We start from the raw sequence: 21,059 nt of genomic DNA, 5'->3' as shown, positions 1-21,059 counted from the left end.
CCGCAGGGTAATCTTGCCTTCATGATAAATAGACAGTTGTGATGGACATTTTACGCTGGCTGCGACCATCAACAAATTTAACAAAACAGTCGTCAACATTCAACACTAGCTGCCGATTTCAGACAGATATTGACAGCTTTGCTTTCCTGAAGCAAATTACTAAGCCATCCTGCTCCCCAATTCTGGAGACCCTTCAATAGATGATTCATTATCTGAATGACAAAATGCCACATTAACTCCTCCTTTGTTGCAGAAGAGGCATGAAATATATTTTATACAGCACAGCCTTAAAGCTAGATCTGAGAGGTTAAATACAAGATTTTCATGATGTGCAAACTCTGATGTGGCTTATTAAAATATGTAAGCATTTTAGCTGTATTTACTATGCTGGCATGTGGCAAATCAATACTTAAATGGTTTATGACTAAAACAGATTAGTTGCTGATCTTTGAATCTAAAGGTTTAAAGGAACACTATGGTGTTAGTAATACAAACCTGCATTTCTAACACCATAGTGTCCCTGCATAGTTGCCAACATAAAAAAAATTCCATGGACACTTTAAAGGCAATTTATCAATGTATTGCCGACACTTACAGCTAATTCTCAGCAAATATTTAGTGAAACGTATTTGGCGCCCTGTCATTTTTGATTATGCACCATTTTGTAGGTGACAACAAAATTATCAATCTTTCTTAACTATTTCTCACAGGAAAAAAACATGCTCTGTTTCACTTCTCTTTATTTCTGTCAGTCTAAATCTGCTTGGTCAGCTCAGCCTCAGTAGCAGATGTCACAGTCTCTATATACCACACCAGTCTCCTATGGGAATAAAAAGCAGCCCTATAATGTATCTAGTCACATAGTGCGCAGATTTACAGAATAAATAAATAAATAAAAAATTATAACATGAAGCAGCACATTTCAAGGACTTCAACTAAAACAAACAACTGCTTTATTGTATGCAGATATGCAACAGTATGCAGTCAATGTTTCCGCCCCATTACTTCAATATTCAGCAATGCGAGAGTAACATCTGAAATGTTGATATTGTTGACATAACATTGTTGTATAACATTATTATAATTGTATATTGCTTTTGCAAACTGCTCTTTAAAATTAAAGTGCCAATCGGTACACACATGCACCATTACATATTTACACACACAACCTGTTGCACATATATGGACACACAGTTACACATATGCCCACATATATACATATACCTAGAAGAAATTCAAGATAGCACTTCCAGGACTTGTCAAAAAGTAAAACTTAGCTTTTAATTAGCTTCACATAAAAAAAAAAAAAAAAAAAAAGGTTTCAGTTTGTTATACACAAACTTTCATCAGGACTAACAAACACAATACAAGTGCTTCCCTATATACCTACAGACACATACATACAATTAACCTACCCAGCACCAGAACACTATCCACTCAGTCAGCCCGGTCTGAATCTCGCGCGGGTTCCGCCGAGGTCAACGTGTGTGTGCGCAACGTAATCACGTGACGTCGACCTCGTCACGCAAGATAACTATCTTTAGCATCATCGAGAGATTATTCCATATTGATCCTGAAGAAAGTCCTCTATGTAGGACTGAAACGTTGATCGTTTTTTAATTTTGGCAAAAAAAGATTTGACTTTTAAAATCCGTGAGTGCAGCTACCTCTTTGGACAAATGGATACACAAGCCCTGGTACACTAGCACCTGGTTATCAAGTGAAATTTAAGCGTGAGTGAACGAGTTTTCACACACACATATATATATATATATATATATATATATATATATATATACACACACACACACACAGTGGAACCTCAGAACTCGGACTTAATCCGTTCCAGAAGGCTGTTCGAGTTCCGATTCATTCGAGAACCGAATCAACATTTCCCATAGGAATGCATGTAAATTTGATTAATCCATTCCAGACCCCCAAAGTTACAGCATTTTAACACAAATTTGACTGTTTCATAATGCCTTACATGCATAAAACCATATAGAAATAAAATAACAACACAATGTACAGTAAATGAAATGGAAATGTCACTGCACTTTACATGTAATGATGAGTTGGTGGTGTAAGTGGAAAGGAGAAGAGCTATCATTGTTTGGATGGGGAGTCACCTTCTGTAATTACAATAGGTAACTGTTCTGGCGTGCTTTCCCTTGATTGTTTCACACCACTGAAACCTGGTTGAGGCTCACTGGACCTTTTCTTCACTAAAAATTCATCTTTTGAGAATTGCTGTTGTCTTGGAGTTCTTCTGCGGTGAGTTATTTCTGGTGATCCTCCACTAACTCCTCCACATCTTCATCATTCACATCCAAGCCCATTGTTTTCCCCAGATATACAATTTCCTTAACAACATGAGCATCCTGCTCAATACTCTCATAGACTGTTTCAGGGACAGCCTCTGGCCACAATTTCCTTCAGGCTGAGTTCATGGTCCAATGAGAAACATTACCCATGCTTTATCTATAAGGTGTAAACAATGTAGGATATTAAAATGATTTTTCCAGAACTCTCTAAGGGTTAGCTCTGTGTCTGAGGTTACTACAAAGCACCTTTGGAACAGTGCTTTGGTGTAAAGCTTATTGAAGTTTGAAATGACTTGCTGGTCCACAGGCTGGATAAAAAGAGTTGTATTGGGGGGCAAAATCTTCACAGTAATAAAACTGAACTCCTTCAATTCGTCCTCCAATCCTGGAGGGTGAGCAGGAACATTATCCATAAGAAGCAGAGTCTTGACAGGTAAGTTTTTTTCTTGTAGGTATTTTTTAACACTTGGCCCAAAACACCTCATGAACCCACTCAATAAAAAAATTGCCTGGTTACCCAAGCTTTGCTGTTAGCCCTCCACATCACCTGCAATTTGCTCTTCAGGACATGGTTTTTCTTAAATACCCTCGGGTTCTCTGAGTGGTAGACTAGCGAAGGCTTCAATTTAAAATCCCCACTTGCATTCCCACAGAACAGGGTTAGCCTGTCCTTCACTGGCTTGTGTCCTGTGAATAAACGAATAAAAGCACAAATGGAGCCTCATAGGAGTGATTGCTCCCCGTGTTCGTATGAATCAAACTACCAAATGGTGCTCTCCTAACTATTCGGCACAAAAGGAAGCAGGCGTTCATTTGTTTCAACAGTGGTTCGGGAAGTCAAGTGTCCGATTTTAGTTCCAGATACTCGACGACCAAGATGGCCACTTGGCAATCGACTATAAGAACGGTGGCCGCCCAGAGAGCGCTTAATAGACGTTTCCCTTTGAAGGTAATGAGCCAGGAGGGTGGTCGGTGTTTGGTAGTTTAATCTACCGAACCAATAAATCCGAAATAAACGAATACAGCGGAAAGTCATGAAAAAAAGAAGAAAAATACGAAAATAAGTCTATTTTCTTCACAGGAGCTGTTTGTTGATTGAATTGAACTCTATTTGAAGACTGAACTGACCTCAATTTGAAGACTGAACTGACCTCAATTTGAAGACTGAATTGAACTCAATTTGAAGACTGAATTGAACTCAATTTGAAGACTGAATGAAGTTCTGCTGACTGAATGGAGCTTTTGCTGGCAGAATGGAGTTCTATTTGAAGACTGAATGGAGCGGTTTGCTGACTGAATTGAACTCTATTTGAAGACTGAATTGAACTCTATTTGAACACTGAATGGAGCTCTGCTGATTGGATGGAGCTCTGCTGACTGGATGGAGCTCTGCTGACTGGATGGAGCTCTGCTGACTGAATGGAGCTTTTCTTGGTAGAATGGAGCTCTATTTGAAGACTGAATGGAGCTGTTTGCTGATTGAATTTAACTGGGAGCTGTTTTTGCCAGAACAAGAGCCAAAAACATGAGACTCTGTCAACACATTGGGACAGTTGGCAAGCATGTCCCTGTCTTTAATATTATTATTGACATATATATAGTGCCAACTTATTCCGTGGAGCATTACCATACCCAACAATGTGCATTAGTTAATAAAGTGCTGAAGCATTCAGCGTGTTGAATAATGATTTTGGGGCCTCAATCAGTACTGTTTGGAAAACAAAGAGAAGTTTGGGCAGTAGTGTCATTTTAACTGCGTACACTCGGCCCAGCCATGGCGTGCAAATCCTCTGTGACTGGAGATAGTTATGTGTGTAAAGGTCCACAGGGTCAGGTGTAAGCCATACCCCTGGGTACCTTATACTTGTGGCACACCAGCGGAATGGGAATTGATGTTGAAAGGTTCGTTTGAGCATGGGACTGATAGTGAGGCCCAGGATCTCAGATTTGGTATAATTTATTTGTAGGTTCGAGACCCGTTCATAGGCTTCGAACTGTGATTGGATTGCCACAGTGAGGTTTCCGGGTCTGTCACAGTGAATAGGAGGTCATCAGTTTATGCCAGTACTTTGTGGTGTGTGTGGCCAATTTGTAGTCCACAAATATTTTCTTTACACCTGACCTTGGTAAGGAAGGGTTCAAGTGTCAGTGTGAACAGCAGGGGCAACAGTGGGCAGCCCTGCCGGGTCCCATTTTGTATTCGTAAAGGATCTGAGAGAGCCCTGTTGATCCGGATGCGGGCGGTTGGGCCCGAGTATAGCGTGTCGACCCATGAGAGGGATTTTGGCCCAACAATCAGGCCTTTGAGCACCCTGAAAATAAGGTCCCAGTCCACCCTGTCAAACACTTTTTTCTGCGTCTGTGGACAGGAGGAGGGACTGGGTGTCTTGTTTGTCTAGAATTTTTAGGGTTTAGGGTTTGAATGGTATTTTCCCGAACTTCTAGGCCCGGGATGAATCCTGTTTGGTCCTGGTTCACTATCGCGGGGAGTAGTGGTGCAATGCGCGACGCCAGAACACTGTCCAGCAGCTTAAGGTCTACATCCAGGACAGAGATCGGGTGGTAGCTGGGGCACAGCATTAAGTCCTTGCCCTCATTGGGAAGGAGCGTGATGTTCGCTGATGTGAAGTGAGCTCCCGGTACTCAAGTGTGATCTTACCCGCAGTATCTCTGTAAGTCCTCATCTGCGAGGGTCTGCTTCTCCCTGTTCACCTCAACATATGTGGTGTAATCCCTGGTAGTACTGTAGGAACGTCGCCGAGATTCGGTCGGGAAGGTGCTGGATTTGTTGCCCGGAGTCTTTGATTTACGGGATGTATAATTGGGTCCTACACTGTTTTAGGAGGTTCGCATTTGTTCCCGTGCTCGTAGATAATATGTTGAAAGTGCTGGAAAGAACGTTGGATCGAGAGCTTCAGGAGTGTGGAGAGTTGGCTGCGTTTGAGCATGATGTCCTGGTATGTCTTTTTGTCCAGTGTGCGCTTGTACTGCGTCTCCAGGGTCGCGATTTCTCCACTGAGGTCCTGGATCGCTTGCAGTCCTTCTTGAATTTGGAGCAGACCGCAATGAACTGCCCTCGGATAACCACTTTGTGAGCCTGCACATCAGGTGGGTGGTGTCTCCCGTTTCGTTGTCCGAGAAATAATCGTGCAGGATCTTTCTTGCCGTTTCCACCAGCGGTGTGTTAGAGAGGATGGATTCGTTCAGGCACTATGAGGGATGGCGGTACCGGAACAGAGGCGAGTGCACCAGTAAGCCGATGGGGCAGTGATCTGACCACGTCAAGGAAGTTCCGGTTGCTGTGAGGCATGAGGAAATAGTCCAGCCTTGTGTAAGTGGTGTGTGTCGTGGAGTAAAAAGTGTAGTCGAACCAGACTTTGCACTATGTAACAGGTTCCCAGTTTTCCTTCTTATTTCTTCATTTATAAATTAAGGTTTGTAGCACATGACAAACAGATTAGACGAATATGTTCAATTAAATAGGGACTGGGTATGACATTTTAACCCTTTGAATCAAATCAATCATCATTAGGCGGGCCAAACAAAATAAGTGGAGGGCTGGATCCCCAGTCCCTTGTTACTACCATGTGTTGGCGTGATTCAACGCTAGTGTGCTAAAACGATATCTGCCTTTCCACTCGATGACAGCCTAATTCTTTGAATTTCAATATATTTTACAAATATATAATAAGGTAACACAGTTCACAATTATTAAAAGTGGGTGATCACTGCGGACACGGTGTTAATACAATGCTACATTAAGATCGAGGAGAACTATATTTGGATGAACCTTTTTAAAAAAAATTACATTAGTTAGCAGTAGCTGTAACACTGCATTTTGCTTATTTTGCTTGCAACAACTAATGACCTGTTCTGGGAGTGTTAAACATCAAACCAATTGCCGATTTTGTGCAAATAATTTACAACTGTAAATATAATGACCTGTAAAACCACAGTTTTCTTTTTACAAAATAATTTAGCTGCCAATGGATGTGGCCAATCGGTTTTCTAAGTGTTTTGATATTTATTACACAATTATTTGTCATGATCTGGCAACTACCTATGTATAATTGTTTAATTAGTTTTTTTTCATTTTTTTTATTTATCTAAAGTTACAAGTCCATCAAAGGGGCAAAATGTGCACCGGACCTGATAATCCTATGCCAGACAAAACAGGACCAGTTCACTTTGATGAACAATCATTTTGTTTATCCAGAAATACTTTTGATACATAAACTACATTCTTCTATCATGACATTAAGGCTTAGCAAATATTTAAATATCAATGTACTAGTCAACACGATTTTTTCCCTTTACATTTCTCAGCACAAAATGATTTTTTTCCACCTTCTCTTTTTTAAGAGTTTTATTATGAATAATTATTTTCTTCTTCAAACTGGAATAATTACAAAGGGAAGTGATCTTTCCTAACAATCACTTTACTCAACATACCCGTGTCACTATGAGCACAATACTATTAGTGAGTCTCCTGGGAGTATGGATCTCTTTCATCTGTATAGATATATTTCAAAATAATGCATGACTTACCTTATTTTTTGGATTTGATGTATTCATCACACTCCTTGTCTCTTTCCCAGTGTAAATGACAACACCTATCACTGTGCCTAAAAACAAAAAGCCAAAATTCAAGCAGAATGGAAGAGAATAACCAGTCAATAACCAATACATTTTGTACATGCCTACAGACATTAACTCTCAAATTTGAACCACTTAAAAGCAATAATTCAAGCAAATGTTTCACTGATATGTAGTGTGTTTGGTATTTCCCCTTAGTTGTTTTCATTTCTCACACAAGAAGATTCTTCATTTGGAGTCCTTGGTGAACGATTACCGAAACATTTAGTCAGGTGTTTTTCACACTTGAACACTAAAACATAGCTTTCTTAGTTTAAAATAATAAAATTCCAATTTTAGCAAACTGCATGCAGAGGCTTTTTTATATTGATACAAAATGCATGTCCCTTCTAAAAGCTGACATTTACTGCAGCTAACCTGAAGTTTCTCATTAATAAATGAAGAAAATGCACATATGGTTTAATAAGAATGTTACCGCATTGATAAGCTTTCCTTACTGATAAGTGTCTTCCTTACATTGTACAATGGAGCAACTGATCAATAACCCTATCTTATTTTCTCAATGCATTATGTCAACCTCATTCAAAAGATGAATGTGCTATTAATATTAGATGAACATGATGGCAGTGAAGGACCACTTATAAACTTAAATATATTCTAAACATTCCCATAGTCTTCAGGAAGAGAAAATGAATTAAGAATACTTAATCATTCCAGACACAGCTGTCTGCAATGTAAAGGAAAGGTGTAATCAACGAGCAACTTATTATCACAAGCAAATTAGTGTATGTAGATGACCGTAAAATAGATACAAATATGTTAAGTGCAAAGATTACATGGTCAATGACCTTGGAATGAAATGTAGGATTATAAACCAAGGGCATGATTTGTAAGGTTGCTATAATTACAACAAAATCAATACATTTTATATGGAATATGATCCAATAGCTTATGAATAAACATAATTGTGTTTGCTAGCACACTTGCAGTCATTGTGATCTCCAAGAGTAAAAACTTAGATGCACACATTTTGTTTATTGAAAATAATTATATACAGGTAGTAACGATCCATTGGAATCTTGCTATCTTTTGAGAAACGTTCTAATCTCTAACCTAATTTGAACAGAGGAGTTGTTTATTTGGTAACGAAAACAAAAGCGAACATGCCAAAATTGTATGAAATGGACAATTTCTGCCCTATAGTTGGACTACAATCCACATAGTTACTCAAATTAGACGCTAGGTTGGACTTTGTCCGCCAACAAAGGAGGCAGGATGTCTGCAGGGCTGCATCTCCTATCCAGGAAAGGACTGACAGACACCTTACGAGGTGTCCAGTCCCTCGTAGCAATGATCCGATCTCCTTCCTGGGTGCATGCTTCCCTGGGAGCAGCATGGTGACCAATGCGGTCCTGATTACTACAAGGGGATGGGACTCGAGCCTGCACCCTAGATGGCACAATTGTGGCGTCATCAGCAATGCCCCAATCCCAGCTCAGAAGTTGGTAGCTGTGCTTAGATGCCAGTGGGAGTGTGGCTTAAAAAGGCATGTTGTTCAAAAAGCACAGAACTGCCTGAGCAACTTGCTCAGTCTTTATGTGTGATTGCTTACTGTTCTACACAAGTATATTACTGTGTTATGTTATGACCCCTGGCTTTGTATTCTGACGGTGTTTGTGGATTTGCCCCTGTGTTTTTCATTTTGTACCCATTGCTACCTGGACTGTGACCTCTTGCTTATACAGGGAGTGCAGAATTATTAGGCAAGTTGTATTTTTGAGGATTAATTTTATTATTGAACAACAACCATGTTCTCAATGAACCCAAAAAACTCATTAATATCAAAGCTGAATATTTTTGGAAGTAGTTTTTAGTTTGTTTTTAGTTATAGCTATTTTAGGGGGATATCTGTGTGTGCAGGTGACTATTACTGTGCATAATTATTAGGCAACTTAACAAAAAAACAAATATATACCCATTTCAATTATTTATTTTTACCAGTGAAACCAATATAACATCTCAACATTCACAAATACACATTTCTGACATTCAAAAACATAACAAAAACAAATCAGTGACCAATATAGCCACCATTCTTTGCAAGGACACTCAAAAGCCTGCCATCCATGGATTCTGTCAGTGTTTTGATCTGTTCACCATCAACATTGCGTGCAGCAGCAACCACAGCCTCCCAGACACTGTTCAGAGAGGTGTACTGTTTTCCCTCCTTGTAAATCTCACATTTGATGATGGACCACAGGTTCTCAATGGGGTTCAGATCAGGTGAACAAGGAGGCCATGTCATTAGATTTTCTTCTTTTATACCCTTTCTTGCCAGCCACGCTGTGGAGTACTTGGACGCGTGTGATGAAGCATTGTCCTGCATGAAAATCATGTTTTTCTTGAAGGATGCAGACTTCTTCCTGTACCACTGCTTGAAGAAGGTGTCTTCCAGAAACTGGCAGTAGGACTGGGAGTTGAGCTTGACTCCATCCTCAACCCGAAAAGGCCCCACAAGCTCATCTTTGATGATACCAGCCCAAACCAGTACTCCACCTCGCTGGCGTCTGAGTCGGACGGGAGCTCTCTGCCCTTTACCAATCCATCCATCTGGCCCATCAAGACTCACTCTCATTTCATCAGTCCATAAAACCTTAGAAAAATCAGTCTTGAGATATTTCTTGGCCCAGTCTTGACGTTTCAGCTTGTGTGTCTTGTTCAGTGGTGGTCGTCTTTCAGCCTTTCTTACCTTGGCCATGTCTCTGAGTATTGCACACCTTGTGCTTTTGGGCACTCCAGTGATGCTGCAGCTCTGAAATATGGCCAAACTGGTGGCAAGTGGCATCTTGGCAGCTGCACGCTTGACTTTTCTCAGTTCATGGGCAGTTATTTTGCGCCTTGGTTTCTCCACACGCTTCTTGCGACCCTGTTGACTATTTTGAATGAAACGCTTGATTGTTCGATGATCACGCTTCAGAAGCTTTGCAATTTTAAGAGTGCTGCATCCCTCTGCAAGATAACTCACTATTTTTGACTTTTCTGAGCCTGTCAAGTCCTTCTTTTGACCCATTTTGCCAAAGGAAAGGAAGTTGCCTAATAATTATGCGCACCTGATATAGGGTGTTGATGTCATTAGACCACACCCCTTCTCATTACAGAGATGCACATCACCTAATATGCTTAATTGGTAGTAGGCTTTCGAGCCTATGGAGTAAGACAACATGCATAAAGAGGATGATGTGGTCAAAATACTCATTTGCCTAATAATTCTGTACTCCCTGTATTAACCAATTGACCTCAGAAAAGAAGGGTGATCACCTAACTTATTGTCACACATTATGGCTCTATTGTTTAAAGCCCAACACCAACTGAAAGTTTCCCAATATTGGTGGGTCTTTAACTTATTTTTGCATGGGAAATAAACATGCCTCTGGCTGCATTACTTACTTTACTGTTTAAGCAGCTCTCCCCAATTTATATTCATCTCGAGATACTTATAATGGGTCACCAGTGTGAAAACCCCAAAAAGCCCGGTCAGAGTTAAAAATATACATTAAAAAAAGAAAAGCACCTTATAATGATATGAATGATTAAATGAATTGTAGAATTAGGTTACCAATATTGGGATGTAAATCTATTTAATGTGATTGCGGATGACCTGCTTGTATATTTTATATAATTTCAAGGAATTTCAGCACATATATCTTGATCTGTGACATGAGTCTCCCAGTTCTTAACACACAGGTGGGGGCCTACATAGCATATATGTTGGAAGAAAGCCTCTTGGAGCAGTTTATATAGTAAGCAATGCAGCAATGTTAAATTTGCTCCTATGTTAAATTTAGATTAAATTAGATTAGCACCCACAGATATTCGCTATATTACGACCATATGGTGTCACTACATTATTTACTTGAGACAGAGGATCTTAAACAGTTTTTTTGTTTGCGCACTAATTCCTATGTTTATATTTCATATGAACTGAGCTTTCTTCTCATAAGCAATTAACTTTCTAGAAGTGCTTCACAAGTACACATTTTCTTTTTTTAAATGGTTTTAATTATCAGATAAACTTTTAAGTAGTTTGCTTAAATGCAATTGTTAGAACTACACTAATATACTATTATACTCCACAAGTGGGACACCAGTGGGCAGGGTAAAAAGGACAGGCCAATGACGAAAATCTGACACTAGAACCAACTTGAGAAATGGCAGGTCAGCTAGGCATGAATGCGTGTTTCACCGCTTACTGCAGGATCCTAGTGTACTAAGCATATCATGAACCTATGTAATAATCCACAACGCTTTTTGGCGGTAGTTCCCTAGTGTTTCCAAAAGTGAGACACCAAGCAACAAAATCGGGGAGGCGGCACAGGACGCTGAAGTCGGACTGCCCTACCAAAATTGGGAATGTTGGGAGGCATGTACTATACTATTAAGAGTGGAGATCAACACACTTAACCTTCTATGGTGTAGTTAAGAACAGAGGTCTCAGTTGGCACAGACCCATTCTGTGAGCTCCTTGCAGATATAATTCCAATGAGCTTAATTAGAAAGTATAAACTTAATGCCAAGAAACAAACAAAAAAACAGGATAAAAGTGGTGGTAGGCATAACAATACTTAAGGAAAAATCTTAAAATATGTTAATATACATTTAAAAGAAAATGAAGCATCATACGTAACAAGGTTAACACAAATTATAAGGGGTTTTTCATTTTTCTAATTAATGGTGCAATTTTCAGAGAAGTGACAGATCCTATTTAACAATGCAATGAATTAGAATAAAAATGTGTAATTATGTGCAATTTTCAATGTTTGATACTTTGAAACAGTTTAATATTTCTGAATAAGAAAAACAATTCTGCCACTTTAGTTAAACATTGTTATCGTTGTCTTTTTTTTTTCTCCTTGCAGAAATATTTACACATCAAAAGTTTCAAGAAAGCTACTTAAAAACGATCCCATTAAGATTATACCACTATCACTTTGCCAGGAAGTCACAAGGGTCAAGGTCGGGCCATGATGGAGAGCTAGGGGAATTAGGTGGGGAATACCTCAGAAATTTTCAGCTCTGATTGCTGCTGTCCTGACAATTTCAGAGGCAAAAGACCACAAATCGATAGTGCGAAGGATCAGTAACAGCAGTTTAATGTAAGGGCATAAGGGATTTAATGCACAGAAGATAAGGTGCAATGAATCCAAGCAATCAGCATCCATTAGGATTAATACCAGTTACCTCAATTTTAAAGTGCTTTATTAAAAAAGCCAAAAATGGTTAGACAAAGAAATAAACAACAAAAAACTGCTTCATTTAGGAGTTTGAAAAGAGAGCATGTTCATAAACGCAGAAGACTTGTTTAATATTTATTTATTTTTTAAAGGCATTTGTTGCTTCACATGAACTGGATCTGTCATTAGTAGACTTGTGCGTGGCAAGAAAATTGGCTTGGTCGAACCATATTTTCCAAAAATGGAAATTTTTTGGGGACACTAGAATTTCGGCCATATGCTCTGCAGAATTTTGGTACTGAGATTCTGATTCTGGAACCAAAACAGAAGAACAAAACGGTTGCGAAAATGGGCCAACCATATAAATAATATTATGTATATAATTTGCAGTACACAGATAGGAACTTTTTCTTGCAATTTGGTTCACAGATCATGTAACCCATAGAGAAAAAAAATAATAGGACCAGTAAAAAAGAAAAAGGTGTGTGTGTGTGTGTGTGTGTGTGTGTGTACAGTATCTCACAAAAGTGAGTCTCACCCCTCACATTTTTGTAAATATTTTATTATATATTTTCATGTGACAACACTGAAGAAATGACACTCTGTTATAATGTAAAGTAGTAAGTGTACAGCCTGTATAACAGTGTAAATTTGCTGTCCCCTCAAAATAACTCAACACAAAGCCATTAATGTCTAAACCGTTGGCAAAAATGTGAGTACATCCCTAAGTGGGAATGTCCAAATTGGGCTCAAAGTGTCAATATTTTGTGTGGTTACCATTGTTTTCCAGCACTGCCTTAACCCTCAACGGCATGGAGTTCACCAGCGCTTCACAGGAGTCCTCTTCCACTCCTCCATGACAAAATCACGGAGCTGGTGGATGTTAGAGGCCTTACGCTTCCCCCACCTTTTGTTTAAGGATGCCCCACAGATGCTTAATAGGTTTAGGTCTGGAAACAAGCTTGGCCAGTCCATCACCTTTACCTACAGCTTCTTTAGCAAGGGAGTGGTCGTCTTGCAGGTGTGTTTGGGGATGTTATCATGTTGGAATACTGCCTTGCAGTCCAGTCTCCGAAGGGAGGTGATCATGCTCTGCTTCATAATATCACAGTTCATGTTGGCATTCATGGTTCCCTCAATGAACTGTAGTTCTCCAGTGCCGGCAGCACTCATGCAGGCCCAAACCATGACACTCCCACCACCATGCTTGACTGCAGGCAAGACACACTTGTCTTTTGTACTCCTCACCTAGTTGCCACGACACACGCTTGACACCATCTGAACCAAATAAGTTTATTTTGGTCTCATCGGACCACAGGACATGATTCCAGTAATCCATGTACTTAGTGGTTGTCTTGAGCAAACTGTTTGCTGGATTTCTCGTGCACCATCTTTAGAAGAGGTTCAAAACACACAAAGATGTGGAAAAAATGGCGCTATGTATTCGTGTATAATTGTATAAAGTAGCCGCTAAAAAACACTCCGTGGGTACTCCTATAAACCCACCACACATAAAAGATCACCAAAATCAACAATGAAAACCTAAGTTTTCTTGAGTGTAGCGCTGGGTGTAATAAGAAATATAAAAGTGAATGGTGCTCTAATTGCACTTACCCTCCTATATCTTTAGAAGAGGCTTCCTTATGGGACGACAGCCATGCAGACCAATTTGATACAGTGTGCGACGTATGGTCTGAGCACTGACAGACTGAAAAGCACTGAAAAGGGACTTGCGTCCATCAAGTTCAGCCTTCCTCACATTTGTTTTTTGCTGTTGATCCAAAAGATCAACATGTTATTATGTCCTCATATGTATAACCATAGAATTTAACCCCTTAAGGAGCAGACTGTTTTGTGTTTAGCTGTAATTTTACTCTCCCATTTACTGTTCCCATACAAATTATATATTGTTTTTTTCAGGACAGGAAGGGCTTTCTTTACATACCATGATTTCTATAATGTCATATAACTTATACTAAACTAACTAACTAAACTAACTAACTTAACTAAAAGAAATAATAAAATATGGTGAAAAATTGAAAATAAACATGTTTTTTTACTTTTAGTTGAAAAATCTTTTGCTCATCTACAAAAGCTAATAAAAAACTGCTAAATAGATTCAAAATTTTGTCCTGAGTTTAACCCCTTAAGGACCAAACTTCTGGAATAAAAAGGAATCATGACATGTCATACATGTCATGTGTCCTTAAGGGGTTAAAAACACCCAGTTTTACGTGCTTTTTTTTGCAAGTTATAGGGCTATAAGTACAAGTAGAACATTGCGGTTTCAAAATATACATTTTTAAAATGTATCAATAGTGACATTGTAACACTGTTATCTGTCATACATCTCTGAAAAACACCTCACATGTACATATTTTTTTTTTTTTTAAAGTAGACAACCCAGGGTATTCATCTAAGGATATTTTGACACTTACTATGCAGCCATTTTACCACCAATCTTTGCCAAACTTTGCATAGGTCATTTCTTTTTTTGATTTTTTTCACATACATTGCAATTCAGGTATACATTCACATATCCTGTTATGTGTTGCTGCCAAAAAACACACTAATATGTGTTCAGCAACATCTCCTGAGCACAGTGCTACCACCCATGCATAGACTTGTCGAGTTGTTAGGGGGCTAAAAGGCCACATTTGGCAGGTGCGCATATCCGTTTTCCAACTTGGAATTTTGACATGTAGTCAACCTGCGCCATGTCCTATTTGGGACATTTTTTAAGCCGGCCAATGTATTTTACCCCCATCAAACCTTATATTTTTGAAAAGTAGACAACCCAGGGTATTTCAAATGGTGGTATTTTAACATTTTTCATGCACTGAATTTACCACCAGCCTTTGTCAAACTTTTGGGTATTAATTTTTTTTGTGTTTTTTCACACACATTGTACTTTAGTCATGAATTAACAGATCCATTTTACCACCAATCTATGCCAAATAAAAAAAAAAAAAAAATTGTTAATTTTTTTGACACACATCAATTTAAGAATAAATGTATGGAGAACTTTAAAGGTTAATGCCAAAGAACACCCCAATATGTGTTCAGCAACATCTCCTGAGTACAGTGATACCACTCATGCATAGGTTTGCTGGGTTGTTTGAGGCTAAAAGGCCACGATAGAGACTTGTGCATGTCAGTTGTTCAACTTGATATATAGGTATGCTTGGCCTATCTTCAGTTTGGTGTATTTTTGCATCCCCCAGTAAGTGTTACCAATCACAAAAGTATATATTTTTTATCAAGTAGATATTCCAGGGTATTGTATATGGAATGTTTTAACATCTTTCCCCCAACCATTGTGCTAAAAAAAAATTAAGAGAATGTGCATGGGGATAATTTTTGAATTCTGCTTTTTGATTTTAGCCAGCAGGTTATATGTTACTGCCAGAAAACATCCCAGTTTTTTTTCTGCAAAGTCTCCTGAGTACACCTATGCCCCCTATGCATTGGTTTCCCACGATTTTATAGTAACACATTTTGGACTTGCCCATTTTGGCTAAATAAAGTTTGCTTGCTTTGCTAGACACATGTTGAGCGTGGTGCGTTTTTCCATCCCCCAAGTTGAATTTATGGTTAGAAAGTATATACTGTATTTGTATAAAGTAGACATCCAAGGTTTTGACTTCTTTTCCCCAACCATTTTGCCCAAAGTGTGTGGTGGTAATTTTTGAATTCTGTTTTGTATACACACATTGCTTTTAGATTTCTACCAGAAAACTTTTTGACTTTAACCTTAATGTGTGACATGTCATGATTCCCTTTTATTCCAGAAGTTTGGTCCTTAAGGGTTTAACCAAATGTGCAGGTATCAAATCCACCTTTAGCAGCAATCTCTAAATTAACTCCTGAAAAAGAATCTAACTGGAGATTTGGGGGAAGGAAACTGACTAAAATTTGCAGCTTGCAAAAGAAACAAACAAAAAAAAAACCAAGTATTACAAAAAGGTATGTTATGTGTGGTAGAGCTTAAAACATGTTCCAATACACAGTCAGGGTTTTGAAGGGCAATCGGGACAGTGAAAGGTGGTGTCTGTCCTTTTCCCTTTTTTATAACAGACCCGGCAACGTTTCTGGGGATTTTTTTTTTTTTTTTTGCAGTTGGCTGTATTTTAAAAATAAAATGTGTAGCACCAATTCTGGATTCCTCTGGCATCGTTGAGGCAACTTGACCATCTCCATAAATGATTGTAGAAATCAGTTTAAGTTGAAATTGGAGAAAGGTGTTTTTTCCAGAATTAATTAGTTTTATTTTTTTAAGTAAAAATTAATTGTGGGTTGCTACTTGCATCAGATAGATAGCTGCCTTTTTATACAAGGCTTTTGTTTTTCTTAAAATAAGATATGGCTGCATCAGCTGACCAGCCAAATCTACACTCCACCATGTTCCTGTTATAAGCCCTGATGCAAACATATTTGGTCTGTACTCTGCCTCGGACATAACGTCTGACATGCTTTCGTCATGGATGGTGGTTAGCATGTGAACATCCTTCCTGTCCTTTAATTTAAAAAAAATGTGCAGCGCTTTACATTCACCTTTTTTAATTTGGCCTCTGAGAGGTCTGGGGAAGTCTTTGGCATTTTTTTCTCGAAGTGCCGCAGGCCAGTGTCTGCAAACCATAAAGAGTTTTAAACAAACAGACACTGCTATAAAAATTGTCCACATAAAGGTGAACAAGGGGATCAGCAGGTCCCAAACAATTTTCCCACTTGTCCCAAGAGAGTCAAGTCAGCCAGGAGATTCCAGTTATCTATCTTTCCCCTCATATACACGAAAGGCAAACATATAGCCACTTTCGCTCTCGCACAGTATGTACAAATTTACACCACACCAGGCATGCTTAGAGGGGATGTATTGTTTGAATCCTAATCTCCCTTTGTAATTCATTAAGGATTCATCAATGGATACATTTTGTTGGGGAGTATACACTTCTAAAAATTTGTGCTGAAGATGGTTTACCAGTGGGCGTATTTTATGAAGCATATCATATTGGGGTGATCTCTGGGGTGACAGAGGGTATTGTCATTGAAATGTAAATATCTCAGCAGCAACTCATATCTTGTTCTAGACATGGTTTGGGAGTACACTGGACTAGAACAGATTGGGTTGGTCCTCCAGTAAGAGCGAATTGATGGCTTCTTTATAATCCCCATGAGCATTGCAAGAGCCAAGAATTTTTTAAGTTCAGGGTAGTGATGTCGCGAACATGAAATTTTCCGTTCGCGAACGGCAAACACAAACTTCTGCAAATGTTCACGAACGGGCGAACCCGGCGAACCGTCATAGACTTCAATAGGCAGGTGAATTTTAAAACCCACAGGGACTCTTTCTGGCCACAATAGTGATTGAAAAGTTGTTTCAAGGGGACTAACACCTGGACTGTGGCATGCCGGAGGGGGATCCATGACAAAACTCCCATGTAAAATTACATAGTTGATGCAGAGTCTGGTTTTAATCCATAAAGGGCCTAAATCACCTAACATTCCTAAATTGTTTGGAATAACGTGCTTTAAAACATCAGGTATGAAGTTGTATCGACCAGGTAGTGTAAGGGTTACGCCCACTTCACAGTGACAGACCAAACTCCCCGTTTAACGCACCGTAAACAACCGCAAACAGTCCATTTGCACAACCGCAAACTCCCCATTTGCATAAGGTTGGATACCAAGCTAGCCATGTCCCGTTCCTTGTCCTCACTGATGTCATTGCAGGTCTCTTCCTCCACCCACGTACAACACCAAGGGTCCCCGAAAGGTGACGACAAGCCCCCTGTATTTATTTATTTATTTTTTTAAATGTACACTACTGTTACACCAGATAGGAGTTGCACTGGTGTGACACTGTGCCCTGGCAGGCCCTGAAACGCACACGTGTTAAGGAAACGGACTGCTCTTATATTACAGTCAAAAAAGTTTTTTTTTTTTGTTTGTTTTTTTTAAATGCAAACTATTGTGACACCAGATATGAGTGGTGGCACTGGGACCACCTTAAAAATATTGGATATCGCTAAAAATCATGATCACTATATACTTTCTCTACAAACCATCCGCTATACCACTTTATCCCACCTAGAACTAGTGCCCAGTTAAAATACTTGACTCTTACTTACCCACACTCAGTCATGCCACACACATTTCACCACTACTCTCACTGAATCCCTCTGACTACGGCTAAATTCATCTTCTACATCAGAACAGTACTCCTAAGATTGGGTTGTATCCATGTCTCGGGTCTTTCATTAAGAATAGGGGCAGCTTCGGTCTCCTTCAACACTGACATTCCAGTGCATATTATTAAAAGATTGGGCAGATGGAAATCCTCAGGCTACAACCGATATATTCCTCATCCCGAGAAAGACATGAGGAAAGCTTTTAAAAGTTTGGCTTTGTAAAATTGATGCAATAAGTGTATTTTTCTTTAATACCTTTTCACCCTCTTTGCATGAACCCGATTTACATATATTACTAATATGTTTCTGAACATATATATTATATTATTCACTCACTCACTCACTCTCTGGGCCGGCCTAAGACATCATAAATAAATAATAATAAACACAGGTTACTGGTTGTGGGGGGATAATGTATAATAAACACAGGTTACTGGCTATGGGGGAGATAATGTATAATAAACACAGGTTGCTGGCTATGGGAGGATAATGTATAATAAACACAGGTTATTGGCTATGGGGGGATAATGAATAATAAACACAGGCTACTGGCTATGGGGGGATAATGTATAATAAACGCAGGTTACTGGCTATGGAGGATAATGTATAATAAACACAAACAAAAAAATAAAAATTAAAAATTAAAAAAAATTAATGCAGCTTCAGAATTAATCTAAATTGTATGCTGTCTAGGAGGTGGGATGGTCTGCTGCTGATTGGCTGGAATGTGTCTGCTGACTGTGAGGTACAGGGTCAAAGTTTACTCAATGATGACGAATAGAAGGCGGACCGAACATCGCATATGTTCGCCATCCATGGCGAAGGCGAACACGCTATGTTCGCCAGGAACTATTCGCCAGCGAACCGTTCGGGACATCACTAGTTCAGGGACATCTGTGGGATGCCAAGCACCTTGACTGCATAGCTACCTAGATTGGTATCAATAAACTGCCTAGCATATAAATTAGTCTGGGACGCAATCTCCTCCCAGATGTTATCCCCTAAAAATAGTTCCATGTATTGCATAGGGGAGAAGTCATCCACATTGACATGAATGCCTGCGTTGGCACTAAAAGGAGGGGGGAGGGTGTTGGGCTCCGCTAACTGTGGAGGTACCCAGTCCTCCATTTTTAGTTGCCCCAACTGACAGGTAAGCTGCATGCATAGTTCAAAGTGAGATTGGTTCTTTCAATGGGTTCCTTAAAATCCCTGCTCACACAAGGAAAACCAGATACCAATAGATACCTGGGGCTTCCCTCTGTCAGATAGGGACATTTTTAGTGGCCCCAGACAGTTGAGTTTCATGCAGAGCTGAAAGACAGCACTGCATATAGCAATCAAGATCAACCACAGTAATCCTCTTACTGTATCTGGTGTCTGGGAGACCCCCGAGTGTCTGAACAGATCCTGGAGGGTTCACTGTTGCGCCAATGGCATTTTGATTAGTGCTGGGCTTTGTCAGTTGCCCAGCACTGATCACAGTGCATTGGGCATTCTATAATCAATGTTAAAGATATAAAGCTATTAATTGTAGAAAATAGTCCAGGCACTCCAACGAATTCCAAAAACTAGGCAATTTTATTAGAACCAGGAACTACACAGCAACGTTTCAACCCCCATTGCTGTGTGGTTCCTGGTTCTAATAAAATTGCCTATTTTTTGGAATTCGTTGGAGTGCCTGGACTATTTTCTACAATTAATAATTTCATATTTGGTCCTTTTTGGTACTGGGACTTGTCCATTGGAGCACCCTGGATTCCTGGATGAAGGGTTGAGTGCACTTTCATTTTTCTCTTATATCTAAGATATAAAGCGGTCATACTGAAATTAGCTAATAGATGGCAACAACATATCACTCTGTTTTAGATTCAAATTCCCTTTGCAACTATCAGTATTGATATTAGCAGAGTGAGACATTTGGGATTAGCATTAAATTGTGGATTAAGATTTGGTTTAGTATTTGGTTTATTATCAGGTTTATATTAAAGAAGGGCTCAGAATTAATTTTAGGATTTGAATTAAATTTCGTATTAGAGTTTGGATTAGAATTAGGGCAAGCAACGGAATGCCTCTGCTGAAATCTGCATAGGAATTCCTCTGCTGACATCAGCAGATAGAATCCTTCTAACACTATTTATAGGATTATGGTTAAAATGGGGTTTTAGGCATTGAATTTTGGTTTGATTTGGGATCAAGGTTAGGTTTATTATTAGATTTAGGGTTAGATTTGGAATTGGAATTTGGTTTAAAATTAGGGTTTGGTTTAGGATTAAGGATTTAGATTTGGAGTAAGATTAAAGGGATCCTATAGTGCCAGGAAAACAAACCCGTTTTCCAGGCACTATATGCTCTTGGAGAGTCCCCCTCCTTTGGCACTGAAGGGGTTAAAACCCCTTCAGCCACTTACCTTAATCCAGCCAGGCTTCCTCTGCGCTGGTGACCTCTACTCCCCCACCGATGTCAGCTCCTAAGTGGAGCCGAATGCGCATGTGCGGCCAGAGGAGTGTGCGCATTCAAACCCGCCCATAGGAAAGCATTACTCAATGCTTTCCTATGGGGATCTTATCTGACGCTGGACTGCGTGAGGACATCCAGTGTCAGATAAGTGCGATTTACTCAGTGTAAATCATGGAAGCAGCCTCTAGTGACTGTCAGGGAGACAGCCACTAGAGGCTGGATTAACCCGCAATGTAAACATAGCAGTTTCTCTGAAACTGCTA

At 39.4% G+C, this 21,059-nt stretch overlaps 1 protein-coding gene across 3 annotated transcripts in view; it reads right to left on the bottom strand.

Annotated features, from left to right (window-relative positions):
* ATP9B (ATPase phospholipid transporting 9B (putative)) overlaps positions 1–21,059 on the bottom strand; it is a 378,894-nt gene that overhangs the window by 149,709 nt on the left and 208,126 nt on the right. For all 3 annotated transcript variants that reach the window (XM_063451645.1, XM_063451646.1, XM_063451647.1), the window contains one exon: positions 6,873–6,949. In XM_063451645.1, coding sequence (XP_063307715.1) covers positions 6,873–6,949 — 77 coding nt within the window. The remainder of the gene's footprint in view (positions 1–6,872; positions 6,950–21,059) is intronic.

This window comes from Pelobates fuscus, chromosome 4 (assembly GCF_036172605.1).
Source record: "Pelobates fuscus isolate aPelFus1 chromosome 4, aPelFus1.pri, whole genome shotgun sequence".
Lineage (NCBI taxonomy): Eukaryota > Metazoa > Chordata > Amphibia > Anura > Pelobatidae > Pelobates > Pelobates fuscus.
The sequence above is the reverse complement of the archived record's forward strand: the minus strand, read 5'-3'. Positions and strand labels throughout refer to the sequence as shown.